The sequence below is a fragment of the Pezoporus flaviventris genome, unplaced genomic scaffold, assembly GCF_033815535.1.
Source record: "Pezoporus flaviventris isolate CSIRO_AGI_PZ_B2104156 unplaced genomic scaffold, CSIRO_AGI_Pfla_v1 ptg000001l, whole genome shotgun sequence".
Lineage (NCBI taxonomy): Eukaryota > Metazoa > Chordata > Aves > Psittaciformes > Psittacidae > Pezoporus > Pezoporus flaviventris.
The window spans coordinates 61133537-61149349 of record NW_026892549.1 but is presented as its reverse complement, the minus strand read 5'-3'; the positions used below and the strand labels follow the sequence as shown (position 1 = coordinate 61149349).

The 15813-nt window shown below is 41.3% G+C and overlaps 1 protein-coding gene across 21 annotated transcripts in view; it reads right to left on the bottom strand.

Annotated features, from left to right (window-relative positions):
- The window catches only part of FRRS1 (ferric chelate reductase 1), a 60804-nt gene extending 45456 nt beyond the window's left edge, over positions 1-15348 (bottom strand). For 6 of the 21 annotated variants that reach the window (XR_009744749.1, XR_009744752.1, XM_061461645.1 and 3 more), the window contains exons 1-14: positions 15169-15348; positions 14130-14388; positions 8345-8540; positions 7987-8123; positions 7155-7249; positions 6387-6537; positions 5401-5580; positions 4428-4526; positions 3813-3960; positions 3149-3265; positions 1861-1976; positions 1487-1573; positions 583-680; positions 373-431 (exon numbers count right to left, since the gene is read on the bottom strand). Coding sequence is in view for 17 of the 21 variants with exons in the window: in XM_061461645.1 (XP_061317629.1) it covers positions 373-431; positions 583-680; positions 1487-1573; positions 1861-1976; positions 3149-3265; positions 3813-3960; positions 4428-4526; positions 5401-5580; positions 6387-6537; positions 7155-7249; positions 7987-8123; positions 8345-8540 (1483 nt within the window). In the remaining 4 variants the exon portion in view is untranslated. Of the gene's footprint in view, positions 1-372; positions 432-582; positions 681-1486; positions 1574-1860; positions 1977-3148; positions 3266-3812; positions 3961-4427; positions 4527-5400; positions 5581-6386; positions 6538-7154; positions 7250-7986; positions 8124-8344; positions 8541-9959; positions 10201-12266; positions 12489-14129; positions 14566-15168 lie in introns of those variants that run through there. The other 15 variants (XM_061461703.1, XM_061461666.1, XM_061461673.1 and 12 more) reach the window with 10 other exon arrangements.
- Positions 15349-15813: the final 465 nt, after the last annotated feature.

Here is a 15813-nt window from a genome sequence, read left to right as displayed (position 1 = left end):
ACTATTAACAGAATTAAGCTCAGCTTCCGGTCCTGCAAGTTTCCCTTCTCCCATTACATAATGTTAAACTACATTTCCGTAAGGACACTATCCCCAAGTCTTCCAAGGCAAAAAGAAATCACTCAAGAGCAGGTCCTCATTACAGAGATATCAGAGTCTTTTGGAATCTCTTTGGTTTTACAGTCACTTCTCCCTAAAGCTGTACCTGATGGCCACTTCAAACTCACACAGAAGACGGCTAGCAAGAAAAGGAATCTTCAGAGATGCCTCGAATGGTTGTCCGTAGGGATTTTACATGAGCAACAGTCCAGGCAATGAACAAAATTCCTTTAAATCACTTAAAAAGTAGTTACAAGTATTACTCCTACTCACCAGCTAGTATTCTAGCTGCTGTACCAGTACTCCAGTGAAACCAGTTAAACAATTGCCTCCTACAACGCAATGAAAAGCAGTTTATTGATTACATAGCTGGGGCAGGGGTAAAAAGACTTTAAAGACATCTTTTCAATGTAAAAATGATGTTTAACGAAACAAGCACATTTAATTTCTATGGCTGTAACTTAAAGAGCTAGTTGTGAGTACCTTGCTGCATGACGAGATGGTCTGAAACCTGCCATAAGCGGTTGAAATATTGCCAGTGCCATCACGGTACAGCCGAGATAGGGGTGAAAACCTGCTTGCTAAACACAGGACACTTGTCTTTAATAACATATCTATATAAAGATATATAGAACACACCAAAAAGTTGATCATTTTATTTATGCTAGTATTAGTAAGTTACAGTGGTGGAGCAGCACAGTGTTTAAACTGGTAGAGGTGTAGAACACAGCAAGGTGTCCTGCACCAGGATAGAGATTGTACTCCTTGGCAGCATGAGACACTGGCTTTGTCCCACTGTTTTGTGTATTGAGAAGTTCTACCATTTGTCCCAGGGTTTCTCCACTGTTGTGTATTGAGAACTTCTACCATTTGAAGAGCAGAGAGCAAGATGACTGTAGAAGCTATGCTCCAAGCTCTTGATCCTCAACCCTGTGCCTTCAGGAGAACCCTATCTCATCATTCCTCCCACCACTCATCTCTCCTCTCACCCTGTCCATTCTGACCTTAACCCTAACCACTGTATTCAGTTTCACTAGCTCTAGCTCATACCTGTGTCCACATTCTCGCACCTTTAACTCAGATACTCTCTATGCTTTCCAATTTCTGATATCACCTCACACAAAATATTGTACAGATGCCAGCAACAGGTACACAATCTCTATCAAGTTTTCCAGACCAAGCTTAATCACTGGATAGAGCTACATCAAGCCATAAAGTCCATCACAACACTTACTCCCAGCAGGTTTGCCATGTTAGTTAGTTAGCCATCCCATTCTCTCTCCCCTCCCAAATTCAAGTAACGTCAGTCATCAGTGAACCTCTTTCTCATTCATTTGGTCCACCCTTTATATTTGAGTTAACAAACAAAACAAAAGCACACACTTACTTGGCTCCAACCTCCTCGGTATATAAAAGGTAACACAAAAGAAATGCTTGTGAGCATGACTGTGGTCAACATAAGCATACGATGCACCTAGAAAAGTTAAGTTAGCTTTTAGAAACTTTACAGCTTTCTTAATATACCATTAAAGTACGCTTAACATCTACAGTTAAAGATGTTCTTAGTGGCCTCTGTAGACTTTGCTTTTAATTAGTAAAGTAGGTGAACTTCTTCTTTGTAATTGTTCCATTTTGTAGGATTAGAAAAAGATAAAAATCACATCAAGTTTAATCATTTATTTCTTGGATCCACTAGGTTTATAGTTCTGCTTAAAATACAGCTAGAAAATACAGCAAGAGATAGGAGGAGGTTTTGCCCACCTGAAACCACATCTCCTTTCCAAACAGAAATGAATGAGACCAGACAGGTTTGAAGAATCGTGCAACAATGACACCAATACTAACTGTGGTAATCCAAGCAATGAACATCAGTGCTCCTGAAAATGGAAAACAAGGGAAAGGTGAGTAAATTAGCTGTAAAGACTGTGTAACAGTTTAGTCTGTACGTATATGGTGAGAATTTACAAGTAATAAGTTTTAATCACCTGGTTCGGACTACAGCTTTGTAGCAGTTATCTTGCTAAAGGGAAGAAACATCCATAGGGAAGATAACCAAATTATGCCCACACAGCACAACAGAGCAGCTCTGGCTATTGCATGTTTCGTATGCACCAGTACGGTCAGTACATAGTGGTGAGAGATGCCTGTTCTGTCACCAACTTGGACATCAGGGAATGAATGTTTTCAAACGATCTTACAGTTTGTTTGACAAGCAATGAGTGACAGTTCTCCCATGGGTCTGCTTTAAAGTCCAGTACTGTGACACAAAATATTCTCATTAACTTCGACGGCTCTGGACAGTCAGTTGAGGGGTTTTTCATTTCAAATGAATTAAGCCAATAATGTAACTAGGAAAAAATAAACCAAAGAGAAAAAGGTAAACAGAAATCTCTCTGATGAGGAGAGACTGAGGAGTTGGGAGCTGGGCCAGTTTAGCCTAGAGAAGACTGACTGAGAGCGGATCTCATCAACGTAGATCAATAGCTCGAAGGAGGGTGCCAGGAGGATGGTGCCAGACTCTTCCCAGTGGTGCCCAGTGACAGGACAAGGAGCAATGGCTATAAACTAACAAACACCAAATATCACCTCAACATGAGGAAGAACTTCTTTACGGGGGGTGTCAGAGCCCTGGCACAGGCTGACCAGGGGGGTTGTGGAGTCTCTCTCTCTGGAGCCATTCCAAACCTGCCTGGACATGTTTCTGTGTGCCCTGCTCTGGGTGGTCTTGCATTGGCAGGGTGTTAGACCACATGATCTCCAGAGGGCCCTGCCAACACTAAAGATCCTGTGATGCTAAGATTATAAATTTAAGAGAAAAGGCAAATACAAGTTCATTTTCCTGGGCCGTAAGAATCTTATAGTGCTGTTCTTGAAAAGAAAGACTATTAATAACTTTGTCTTCACAGCCTCACATCTTGCCAGCCAACAGTATAGATAAACATGAGTCTCATAAAAACAAGGAAATACCTACTCTGCAATAATGAGGAAAACAACTCTCCAGCCTCAGCAAGTCTGGAACTGGAAGACAAAACTAGAAGTTGCATCTTACCATGAGCCTTGATAAGTCGTGGAGACCGGGAACCTCCAATATCCTGAGGCCTTCCTGTGACGTTGTACATTTCGTTGGTGATCAGAGGCTGATGATGATGTTTGTGTATTACTCCACCTAAGTAGTAGCATAAAGTGGTTTATTTATGGCTGATGAAAGCCACTGCACTTGTAAACATGCCCACTCTTTATTTATGAATGCAAGTCCTGTTGTTACCACTGAGCATAATCATACAAACTACATTTCTGACACACAAAACAGTAAGAATCGAAGATGTCATCTGAGCTGTCTTGCACATTTAATGCACAAGAACCAGCTCACCCCTCTATAGCTAACAGCTTTCTCCACTACAGGCACATGAAGAATAATTCCCTTTGATGCTGTCCCCATTTTAGATGCTAATCTCCATTTTAACAGTATGTGGCCAGCGCTCAAGAAGCCATCAAGTGGACAGATAACATATATATTATATATATATATATAAAAGTTTAATGTAACTTCCAAAAGCAAACCCATGATCCAGTAAAGATGACTGGACTAAGTGCCTCAAACTTGGAAACCTTACTTCAGATACTAACTCTCAGCTACACCACACCTTACATAAGGGTTACTAACTCATGTATAGCTGTTCAAAGAGAGGCAAGCATACCTAAGTCAAATTTACCTTCACTAGCTTCTCCATCTGCCAGAAAGATGTAGTAACTGGCATTCAGATTGAACCTCCCTTTGTGAGCAGGGAGACAAATACTTCTTCTGAAAGAACATTGAAGAAGACCACCTGCAAGCCTCCATGACACATCCTCAAGGGCATTCTGTGAAACAGGAGACATTCAATACCCGGTCTTTTCAGAATGTCAGAGTAAGTGACTCAAAAAGCAACCAAAAGACAAGCAAGGCACCAAGAAAGAACACTAATGATTGCGGTGGAGGGGTGTGTGTAAAAATCTCTTGCATACCTACTCAGAAGGTATGTCAGTAGGTCAAAACAGCAACATAAGTGTTGGACTTAATTACCACCAACTGCAACTACAGTCTTAGCAAAGGGACAGAGGAATAAGGCACAAAGTTCCTCAGTAGAGTAAGCCCACACACACCTATTTTTACTTCGAAAGGTAACATTTCCTAGGAAACAAGTGCCCAACCAATCCCACCTTAAAGAATTATGGATCCACTTTACTATAAATAGCTGCTGTACAAGATAAAAGCACAAAGCAGCAGCCCATCATTCATTACTTCAAACCTACATTGGTGAAAGTGTCTCAATTGTTTCCAAATGTACCTCTGAATCCAAAACAGGAGGACTTCTCCCCTTCAAATAGGCAGCGATGGTGTGAATGCCATGGTCCTCACCAACACACAGATATGCATCATCATCACCCTGGAGAGATTAAAGGAGAAAGGTATTTATAGTCCAATAAAAACAACTACTGGCAGTCTCAAATAACTCTTTAACATATGCAACAAGACCCAAGACACATTTCTCTAGCTGTCAAGCCACTACTTCCAGCTTTCAAACACTTCAGTTTTAAAGAAGAATCATATTAAGTCAAACAGATGACACAGGCACATTACGATACAGACTCTTATTCCCCACACACACCAGGGTAACAACCATATTATCAAAACTTTAATTATTTATAGTTCACTAAATTAAGCAGACAAGGCAGAGGTGGACACTGATGCTACTTTAAAAAACTCTCTTCAGTTAAAGTTTTGCCTTTACAGCTAAGAACCAAGTGTTCCTGCACTAGGGGCATGAATATAAACAGTATCTTCTTTGTGCAACAGTTGGTTTATGGACTATGCATTTGTCAAAAGCATAATCCCTTGACTTCAACACCAAATATAAAAAAGGATCTCTAAACACTGTTTAAGACTGAATGGAATCTCTCCTGTACAAACAGTGCTGAAATGCAAATGGGTTTCAGAAAGCATAGCAACTCAGCTTCTGACAGGTAAGGGGTTTTGGCAAGGTTACAAAGAAACACTGATCCAACCAGGAATCCCAGTTAGCTATGGTGCAGTCATACAGGTTGGATTCTGCCAAGACAGATCTCCACAGGGAGATTCTACTTCAGATAGCTACAACTGAACATCCATCCAAAAGAGGCAACCTGCACTTCAGCACTATGAAAGAGAAGTCACTCTTGTGTCTAGCAGCATTTCAGTTTTCTATATGCATGTTTTGCTAAAGTACCATTCCAACTTTACTGAAACCACAAAAAGCAACTAAAGCAGAACAGGATACTCACCATCCACTGGTCATGGGACAATGCAAATGCTAAATATCCTTCACTTGGACCACTCATTTCAATAAATACTGAGCTCCTCTCTTGTTGGAAGGATAGAAAAAAACAGGAAGCACTTTCAGGATCACAGTTTGAAGGGTTCCTAATGCAGAACTTGGTCCTTCCACAACCGGATGCATTAAACTAGATAATTAAACAAACAAGTCATAAGCAATGAGAGTTTCCCCTCTTCTTCTTCCCTTTTTACACCATTCTAGAAGAAAGCATATGAGGAATAGCAATAAAATGCCATCTACGTCTACATACCAATCTCTTAACCCCCCCTAAAATTACCCCAGTACTATTAGGTGAAACACTGGTGGGTTCCAAGCTGTACTTTGACTCAAGAAAAGAAAGGGAAATTTCCTTCAGTTTAGTTTTTAAAGAGGTAACAGCAGCTGCAGATGAGGGAGAAACAAAGGGAAGACCAGCTTTTTGTTTCCTTTTTAAAGTAGGAACTCCACTGATACACCAGAAGAAAACATATGGATTAAAAGTCACATTTATTCTGGATCAAACAGTGATGCTTGCTCAATTCAGTCAAGAATCTGTAACGGAAATCCGTATCAGAAGCGAGTAACACAGCTAAACTCACAGAAGGAAGTTTCTGAGCCTGCAGTTACTAAATAGGAAGTTACTAGTCAAAACCAGACTAAGCCTCTTTCCCATTTCTCCCCCCAGGTATGAACAGGATTTTCTGACCATTAAGCTCTAAGTGCTCTATCAGCCTTCTGAGCCTTGTGTGGCATGGCATTTAACCTACACAAGTTCAGGCTACTCCGCTAACACAAGAGAAGAGCTGTCTATGTCCTTAGTCTCTGATACCTGTTACTCATCCATCACCTCTCCCTTTCTGTCAATGGGATTTATCAAAGTGGTTTCATAAAACAAACATTAAACATTCATCACAAGCATTAAAAATAGCATTATTTAGGTTTATAATTACTTACTGGCTTTGATAAGTAGGAAACAGGGTGTGAAGTTGATATAGCCTCTGATATTGTATGCAAAGGTGTTGTTGGGGACAGTGCACTAGGCTGAGAAACAATGGGACCAGGAATCTTCACCCAGAAAGTCTTGTATTTCTTCACAACTGTGGCTCTTAAAAACAAACCACACACACGCTCATAGTGTACATCAAAAACTGGTTGTTACTTAGAGAAAAAAAAAAAAGGGAAAAAGGAAAAGCTATAGTTTGTACAACTTATTGTAAAACCTCCATCTTTAGGCAGGCCTCTACCATATTAAGGATTAAGGTAGGAAAATATCTGAAATCTCAGTGGAAAAATAATACTAAAATATACGACAGCATGCTCTGTCAGATATAAGTGATCTCTGCCACACACATGAATGTTTCAGTCTCGGAGAGAGTTGTATAGCTTTTATCCATTAGTTCCCCGAAACCTAGTAGGACGGTGTACATACCATTTCATTAAGCACCAGCACAGAAAAAAAAATCTTAACGCTGTGCGCTACAGACATGAGAAATGAGCGGTTAAGTAGAAATAGTAAAGAAATGGGTCTCCAAATCCCTTTCCAAGTATTCCCTAAAGCACAAATCTCTGCATTAATGCAGACTCTGCAGCAAGCAAGATGCGTCCACTTTTCAGGCCATCAGTCCAAGGATACTTAGTTACTGGCCAATACTTGACGCAACAATGGCACAGGTTTACTTACTTGCATTTTAATCAGCTAGAACTAACACTACATTTACTTACAGAAACTGTACCCGTTTTGGTGCATCGCCAGGAGCAATCCAATAAACTTTGATGTGCTTCTTTTTTGCTTTACTTGTGTGACTGACAGCTGAATTCTGAAAACACACACATATCAAGACACACATAGTGGATATGCAGGAAGGAGATTTCGCAGGCTATAACTAAATCCTAAACTGACACTGCACTGTTACACTGCATACAGCCACTGCAACCAGCTTCTCTTGAGTCAGTTTAAGTCTGCCACTGAAACTTATACATACTAATAAACTGTGAGGCTAAAAGGAACAACTAGAGGTCTTTCAATACAGAAGACTTCAGTGGCAGTGTTCAAGGCCAGGCTGGATGGGACTTGGAGCAACCTGGTCTAGTGACAGGTGCCCCTGCCCATGGCAGGGGGCTGGAACTAGACGATCTTAAGGCCCTTTCCAACCCAAACCATTCTATGATTCTGTGATGAGAGACCCTGCAGCATTTATGCTGTAATGGTGTGATAACACTAAATTTTTTTGACAGTAAGATAATGTTCCATGGTTTTGATAGTAAGAGCATAAAGGGACAGTGCAATGACTGTACAGAGAACAGAACTAGTATCCTAGAGGACAAGCCCCAAAAGTAGACTTGGGATCAGACAGTTATTTGCACAAGATAAACAGATCAGACATAGCACTGAACTAAGTCCTTGGAGCACAAAGGGCACAACCCAGACACCTCCATGGCTTAACAGCACTGATTAATGCATTAATTGGATGTCACTGAACTCAAAGAAGACTGCACAGGGTCTGGTACAAACACCTCAGTGCCTGATGTCCCACTTCAAAACATTAAACCATACCTTGGTACGGCCACATGTCAGGAGCTGAGACACTCTTCGGTCAGCTAACATAAAAGAACCAAGTGCAGGGCTCTCCAGGTGCTCTGCATCCCGGGCTTGGATGAAGAAGCCTTCAAAAACTGGTCCAGACAGATGAACTGAAACCCGAAGAAAAATTAACCAGAAATATTCTCCAGAGAAAGAATGAAATATTTCAACCACCAGAAGCAAGCTATTGAACAAGTACAAGCGTTGAATGACTGTTGAATGGATCACCTAAGCAAGATTCAACTGCTTAGACAGATCTAGTATAACTGAGTAAAGACAAGCTACACAATGAAACAGTCCGTTAAACTATTCAACTGTAACTGACACATACCTTCTATGCTGTCCCCTGGTTTAAATTCAGTCCCATTCACTGTAATGGTGTGCTCAGGTGACAGTTGTGGAGAGGTACCATGACAGGGTATCATGCTGGTGCAGGCTTCTCTAACTTTTCCATTTGGATAGCCACCCACAGATGCATAGAAACAAATAAGCATCCAAAGAGCAAAAGCAAGGCCAGGCAGCTCCATCTACAGAAAGTAAAGAGTTAGAGGCAATTAAATACAATACACACGTACATTACAGGTCACTGCTCACCTTCAAATGAGTCAGTTGAACACTACAATTTAAAAATAAGTTTTAAAAAGCATGCATGAGAAGACACCATCCCCAGCTGCACATTAATGTGTTTCTGATAACTGCCAGACTTTGCAGCGATGCCCACAGATAGGATGTTTCAGGCCATCAAGGGTACAGGTAGTAGATGGGTCCCTCCATCCACTGGGTGAATTATTTCTCTCAATGCATTCTGACACAACTTCTCAAATTTCCTTTGCTTATACCTCTCCCATTCTTCCCTCTCAAAGCAAAAAATAATCCAAGTCCCTTGAATATCTGCACAGAACGGATGGATCTTAAAATGTTTCATTGCTGTATAAATGTCCAAAGTACTGAGGAACTACACAGCTGATATCAAGCCCACTCTTTTATTAATCATAGTTCCAAATTACACATCATGATAGACTGCCCTTTGTTTCCACAACTCATGTCTAATCGTCATATATGACAAATAATTCCCGGATAACAAGTTCCTCTTTCTGCAGGGAAACTAAAGCTGTCAACACCAGAAGTACATTTTACACGTGCAAGAGTGGGAATTTGGTATAAAAACTTAGACAAAGAGACACTGAGGTACTGGAACAGGGCCAGAGAAGGGCAATGGAGCTGGTGCAGGGCCTGGAGCCAAGTGTGATGGGGAACAGCTGAGGGACCTGGGGGGTTCAGTCTGGAGAAGAGAAGGCTCAGGGGGGACCTTATCGCTCCCTACAACTGCCTGACAGGAGGATGGAACCAGGAGGGGCTGGGCTCTGCTCCCAAGGAACAAGGGATGGGACAAGAGGAAACGGCCTCAAGCTGCACCAGGGCAGGTTTAGATGGAGCTGAGGAACAATTCCTTCCCCACAGGGTGCTCAGGCGTTGGAACAGGCTGCCCAGGGCAGGGCTGGAGTCACTGTCCCTGCAAGTGTTCACACACCGTGGAGACGAGGCCTCAGTGCCATGGGTTAGTGGTGGCCTTGGCAGTGCTGGGAGCGCTTGGACTGGATGAGCTTAAATAAAGGTCTTTTCCAACCCCACTGATTCTATACAGATGGGTACATTTGCTACAGGCATGCACAAGACTTTTCTTTCTTTTGGATAGTGGCCCTCCAGACAATTAGACAAAAAATACCATTGCTTGTAACACTCCGAATAAGGGAGCAGTATGCATGAAAAACATGTGGGGTAGTAGGACCAAAGAGCTTAAAACAGTTATATGAACACTAACCCCAGCATCCATCATACAATATTTTGCCCTGCCACAATACCGTTTCCTATAGAACTGTGGTAATTATTTTGTTAGTCAGCACCATGCAAGGTTTACAGTTGTATTGTTCACAGAACACCTTAACCAACAACAAGAAGTGTTTGCATATCCAGAAGGCCAGAAGAGCAGAGATAAACTTCCTCTCCATCCTTAGGTACAAGAAGCAGGTTATCAGCTCTAGTGGAATATATACAAGGCAAGTATGTCTGCCTTCTGGAAGAGCCAGGCCCATTTTGCACCAAGGGATAAGAAGTATCAAGTTACAAAGTTTACTGACAGAGCACACATGGACATGAAGATAAGAAAGGCACAGAGGTGTTCCAGACTGAACTGTTGACACCTAAAAGGCAGACAGATGAAGACAACGCATGTCATTAGTCTTACACACTGTCCAAGAGTCATCAATATTAACTTTTCCAAACTTCTCCTACATTCAGTGCTAAAACCCCACAATACCCAGGGCAATGCTAAATTTGTCCTTCAACAAAATAGTTCCTCAGCAACTTTACATCAGTAAACAGAAGAGAATCAGAGGGGAGGAGGGATTGAACAGTCACATTTCAGGAACTAAAAAAAAAAAAACAAACAACAAACCACGCTCCAACCTCAACTCCTCCACCCAAATACTCAAGATAACATCATGATAATATCATTAACTGCTAGTTAAAATAAGCCTTTCCTTCTAGCACAAATACTTCCCCAAACTGCCACAAGGCTCCATCAACATGATTTGTTCAGGAAGCCAACAGAGAGCTAAAAACTGTGGTTCAGTACAATGGTGGAATTAAAACAGCTTTTACATCTCCCAGTGAAATCTTCAAACCCAGATGCGGCCAGAAGAGATGAGGCTGCATACTGCAGAGGCAAGAAGAAGAGTGTAGGTTGGTGCTCTAGTTTAAGTAGCAGAGGATGGGGTAGGGATTTGAAAGGAAACAAGAAACACTCTTTGGCAGACTCAACTGACAAAAAATGGCAGAAGAGAAGGAAGAAGCAGAGATGAAAAGAATGAAAAAGGCCAAAATCTGGAACTACTGTATTGAAGAGGAATTTAGAAACATTTGTTTTTTAAATAGGGTTAACTATATCAGAGCCATCTTCTCTATGTACCTCCAACAATGAGGGCTACATCCTGTAAAGAATAGTAATTTCCAGATTCAAATTTAGCCTTCCTCAAACAACACATATTCAGTTGCTTTGGGAAGTCTTTCCTCGCTTAATATGGAAATATGTCGTGGCGCTCTCTGTTCTCCACTTACAAAGCAAAAGAGACAGAGGGAAGATGAGAAGCCCCCTATAACACCAATCACTCTGTGATTAAAGATTCATTTTGTATTTTTAAGAAAACATCTCCTGAAGCGTTACTGGAAACAAAGCAGTACAATAAGCCAACATGCTAGACAATGTCAAGCTTTAAGAAATTATTCCTTACTTCCACTTTAACTCAAATACCACATTGAAACCCTTTTATAACACAGTAGAACTTCATATTTAAAATTGTTGTTTGGAACAGTCAAAAATAGAAGTTTGCATCCACTCATCTGCTGCCCCTAGGATCTCACTGTGTCTCCTTACCACTTTCACAACATGCACACAAACCCTCAGCCTTCAGGCAAGACCTCTTCAAAACAACCCTCAAACCAACCACAACAAGCAAGGAAAACAAGGACAAAACCAGAACACACAGGAAGGAAAGAAGAGGGGAAATCCAAGAGATGTGCAGAACTTCCTCATATAGCAGGTTAATATGTCTCCTTTAGCTCTAAGAAAGGACCTGTCACAGGAGCATGAAACAGTATGCGATGCCTCGTGAATGTGACAGGCTGGCCAGAAGGAAACAGTGAGTCTAGAATGCTGAGCAGATAGCATTAGGACTTCAGAAATGAACATTATTTGAAAAGACACTTAAAGAAGTGGTTTTTAGTTAAACTAATGAACCAGCAACAAGCAATTCTGAGAAGGGACAAAAGGTATCTTTGTACTCGGCCTGAAGAGCATTTATATTCATCCTCAGCCAATAGAGCATCTGCTTTGCTAAACAGACAAAAAGAAACAAAAACCCAACCAAGAAAAGACCCCAAGAAAACAAAAACACACACCACAAAGGCAGCCACTGGCAAGCAGCAAATCACCCCTATGTAAAACAGTCACCTCCTTCTGTAAGATTATATGGTTTCCTCTTTTCTCTTTGGAGTTCTATAGCCGTGATAACATAACTTCACTCCAAGTGGTGTGATCAGGAGTGACTGCGTTTTGAGACATTTAGCACATACGTTATATATACGATACCACAATGCAGAACAGTTACTGAGAATTAGAGGAGCAAGTAGCTTTAACATTCTAAGAATTACACACAGAGGTAAAAGAATCCAGGTTTGTAATAAAATGAACATACACTAAACTGCAGAATATGCCACTGTTTTCTGATATTCACCTTTGTAGGAAAAGCAGAGAACACAACTAAATCTCACAACTACACCCAGAAGTACAACCCGGAACAAAAAGGGGTTTGATTAATGTCATGATGAATCAGCAGACCTGTGCAAGATCATCTTTTCTAGATAAGAACATGACAAACTGCAACAGAACCTTAAATCACCAAGTATTCCCATTAAAGCTAAGATTCAGAATGAGAATCTATGTTAACTCCGGTTTTGAGGTGTGTAAGCTGTGGAACAGCCTGCCATTACCTACAGCATTTGAAAACACTGTGTGTTTCCACTAGAACTTATGATAAGTTGTAGGTTTGTCCCTCTTGACAGATTTTGCTTGCAAGTTGTATTAAGCAGCTTTGGCTGTAGTGGCTTATTTATAACCCTTTAAAATACAACTCATTGGTGACAGCCTATGAATTAGCAGAGAGTCCAGTTGCCTGTACTAGAGAGGAAGAGGAATCACTGACTTCAGGACTGAAGGATAACAATGTTAAATATAAAAGCTAATTCCCAAAGCAGTTTTCAGCTGGCAGCTCTCCAATATTTTTGTTAACTTACTATGGTTTGAACTGCCTCGAAGAACAACAGGGAGTTTAAGGATTTCTGCACTTTGATCCAATATAAATGGACTTCACTGAAATGCTTATGTTAACCAAGGACCTGAGAGTACCCATCATCTCCTTCCTCTATTCTGCCTGCGTGCCAGCTGCACCAGAGTAGCATGCAGCACTAAATGTCCTGAAGTCGTAAGATGTGCTACAGAGCATACTCCATAGTCAGAACACAATCACATAGATTGTGATTTTAGTCTTGTACTATAAACAGAGTTTTCAATGTTATATACAACTAGAGACAGTATCGGATGCAGTCGTCCTTTCCATATCCTATAGATAGAGCTACCAGGGCACACCACACTGTTTCACAGTATCAGGCAGTTATTCAAACTGCTGTTCCATACCTTGATTTGGAATGGAAAAATACTTCAATACTCATTAGTTTGACACATGACTGTAAATTTGTTATTCCCCTCCTCACCCTCCCTACTTTAATCTTCAATATAATACAAAACTCACACCCACTGGCAGAAAAGAAAACTTCAAAACAAGTTTGTTCTAACAAACTCCATCATCACATGTAATCCTAACAGGGTTTCAAACATGCCTCTCTTGGGGTGCAGGGAGGGAAAGAGAGAACTGTATACTTAAAATCATTTACAATACAACTCTCTAATTAACAGAAGAGGAGAGGAGAGCAGCTAGTTACTCCCTCCTGTGATGAAAACACTCCTTCAGTCCCTGCAGGTCTCAGCCCTGGTAGCCTAATTCTTCAAGAGCACAATGTTCACACAAACTCAGAACCTCCTCACAGAAATCACAGACCTTAGCTGCAGAGTATGAAATCTAAAGCGAGTTTCAGAGAGGAAGAGATGAGAAGAGGGAAAAGGCAAACATACTGCCAATTCAAATCACCAAAAACTGTAATGGCCAGAAGCTTTCTTGGACCCACCATCAGTCAAGAGGGCAAGCAGAAAAGTAAAAAGCCATCTAAAGGAGAATAAGGTGTATTAACAGGATTGTGCCATGTCTCTTCAGAAATACACTCTTACAAAGCAAAAGTGAGCTGCCTTGCTGTTCAAGAGTCACCTCCCCTTCAACTTCAGAGGAAGAGCTTGGGTTAGCTTCTGCTCATTTAAATGTGGTCATAATCACAACAGTTGGATTGAGCAAGAGCAGAAAACAAGTAGTATTCACATTCACAATAACTTATTACTTTTCAAATACAAACACACTCCCATATCCCCCAAGATGACAAAACATACACACCTCAGCCTCTTGGTCTTTCTACTCAGGAAACATCCAAAGAGAACTTCAAGGCTTGCCTGTTCCAAAATCAGGTTTTATAACAGCTCAAGTGTAGGTATTTACCTCACAGCCAGTCCTTCTGTTAGAGTGAGCAAGCCCGAGTAAAACTGCCACTGGCTTTCTAATAGGAAGACAACCTACATTACATTGGAACCTCTCCTATCCGACTTGCATCTAACAGCATTAACCTTTATCAAATCCAGGATCACAGGAAGTTTGTCTGAAAGAAGAAACAGTACACACACCAAAAAAGAAACTAAAATTTCTAAGAGTGTTCTTTACCTCAAGCACAGGTTTTACACTGTTCCCCAAGCTCAGCCCATGAGACCCTACACATCAGCTGAAGTGCATGAGCTGGAATGAAGCAGCGACCCTGCATCTTCCTTTGCTTTGGCAGACATCTACTTCCACAGAGCTCAGGCAGTTTCATATTAAATAATTATTTTAATTATCTTCTGGTGCAGTTAAGAAAAAAAAGTCAAAAAACTATAGAAATAATAAAAGCACCACAAAACCCAACCACAGCTTTTAGTAACTTCTTCCTGAAGGCAGAAGTTGGTACAAGATTGCAGCTTAATTTTAAAGCTTGTTACACATTCACTCCCTACCAGAGACATGTTTTACTTTTAGAAGCATGAGCAATCTTACAAAGGAACATGGTAATTTTGTCTTTTTTCCATATATCCCAACCAGAATGAACAAGAGGCAAGGATTTTGCCCTGTTCAGTTAATTATTTAACTTTCCATTGGGCACCTGCTCTGCACAGAATCTTTAAGGCTGCAACCCTGCAAACTTTAAACTCTATAAAGAACTGAAAGTTACAGACTGATCTATAATGATAAGTAAATACAACTGTCACAGCTACTACATAGCTATCCCCTACACACATTGATGAAGAAGCAAAATAAGCAAGCAATATTCACATAACATTAAAAAACCAAACAATATACAAGTGGAACATGGCTGGGTGGTTTCCAGCTAAAATGAGCCAGAGCTTACCTTTTACTCATTAAGGCAAGCAGGCTTAAGAATTTTCCCTAAAGCAATTCAGGACTGCGTGCATACAAGGCAGCTCTAAAGGTGCTTTAAAAGCTTCACAGCTACTATAGACACTCTATTAGGCACACCTAGCTTTCGAAACACCTACAGTCCCCGCACTTTGAGCGCTCTCTGGGTTAGTTTAAGGGCAGCACCCCGCAGCTACAACAACGCCGTTCACACCAGACACCGCTCCCGCAGGGAAGGGCAACGGGAAAGGAGGCGGGCCAGGCAGGGCCAGCCCCTTCCTCTGCAAGAGCCTCCCTCCTACCTCTCCACCCAGAGAACTGGGGTCCTCTGACATGTGATAAGGACACATCGTTCCTCCTCAAGCTGCAAACGCTGGGGGTGTTGATAAACGTCGTGGTTTTGCGGCTAGAATCTTGCCGCTGGGGGTGTTACTGAGAGATTGGCCTTGTAGACGCTTGCTGAGCTCATGTGCAGCGCTATTCGTGTGCCTAAAGGTGTTCCCATGCACAGGCTTGCAAAATCGGGTTGTTCTTATCGAGAAAGCAAATAAGTACTGGCTGTAACTGGGATTTTACCGGCTGAAACTGCAGTTACTTACACAGGCTTCTGTGAGTTTGGTTTTATTTCCTCTTGTTC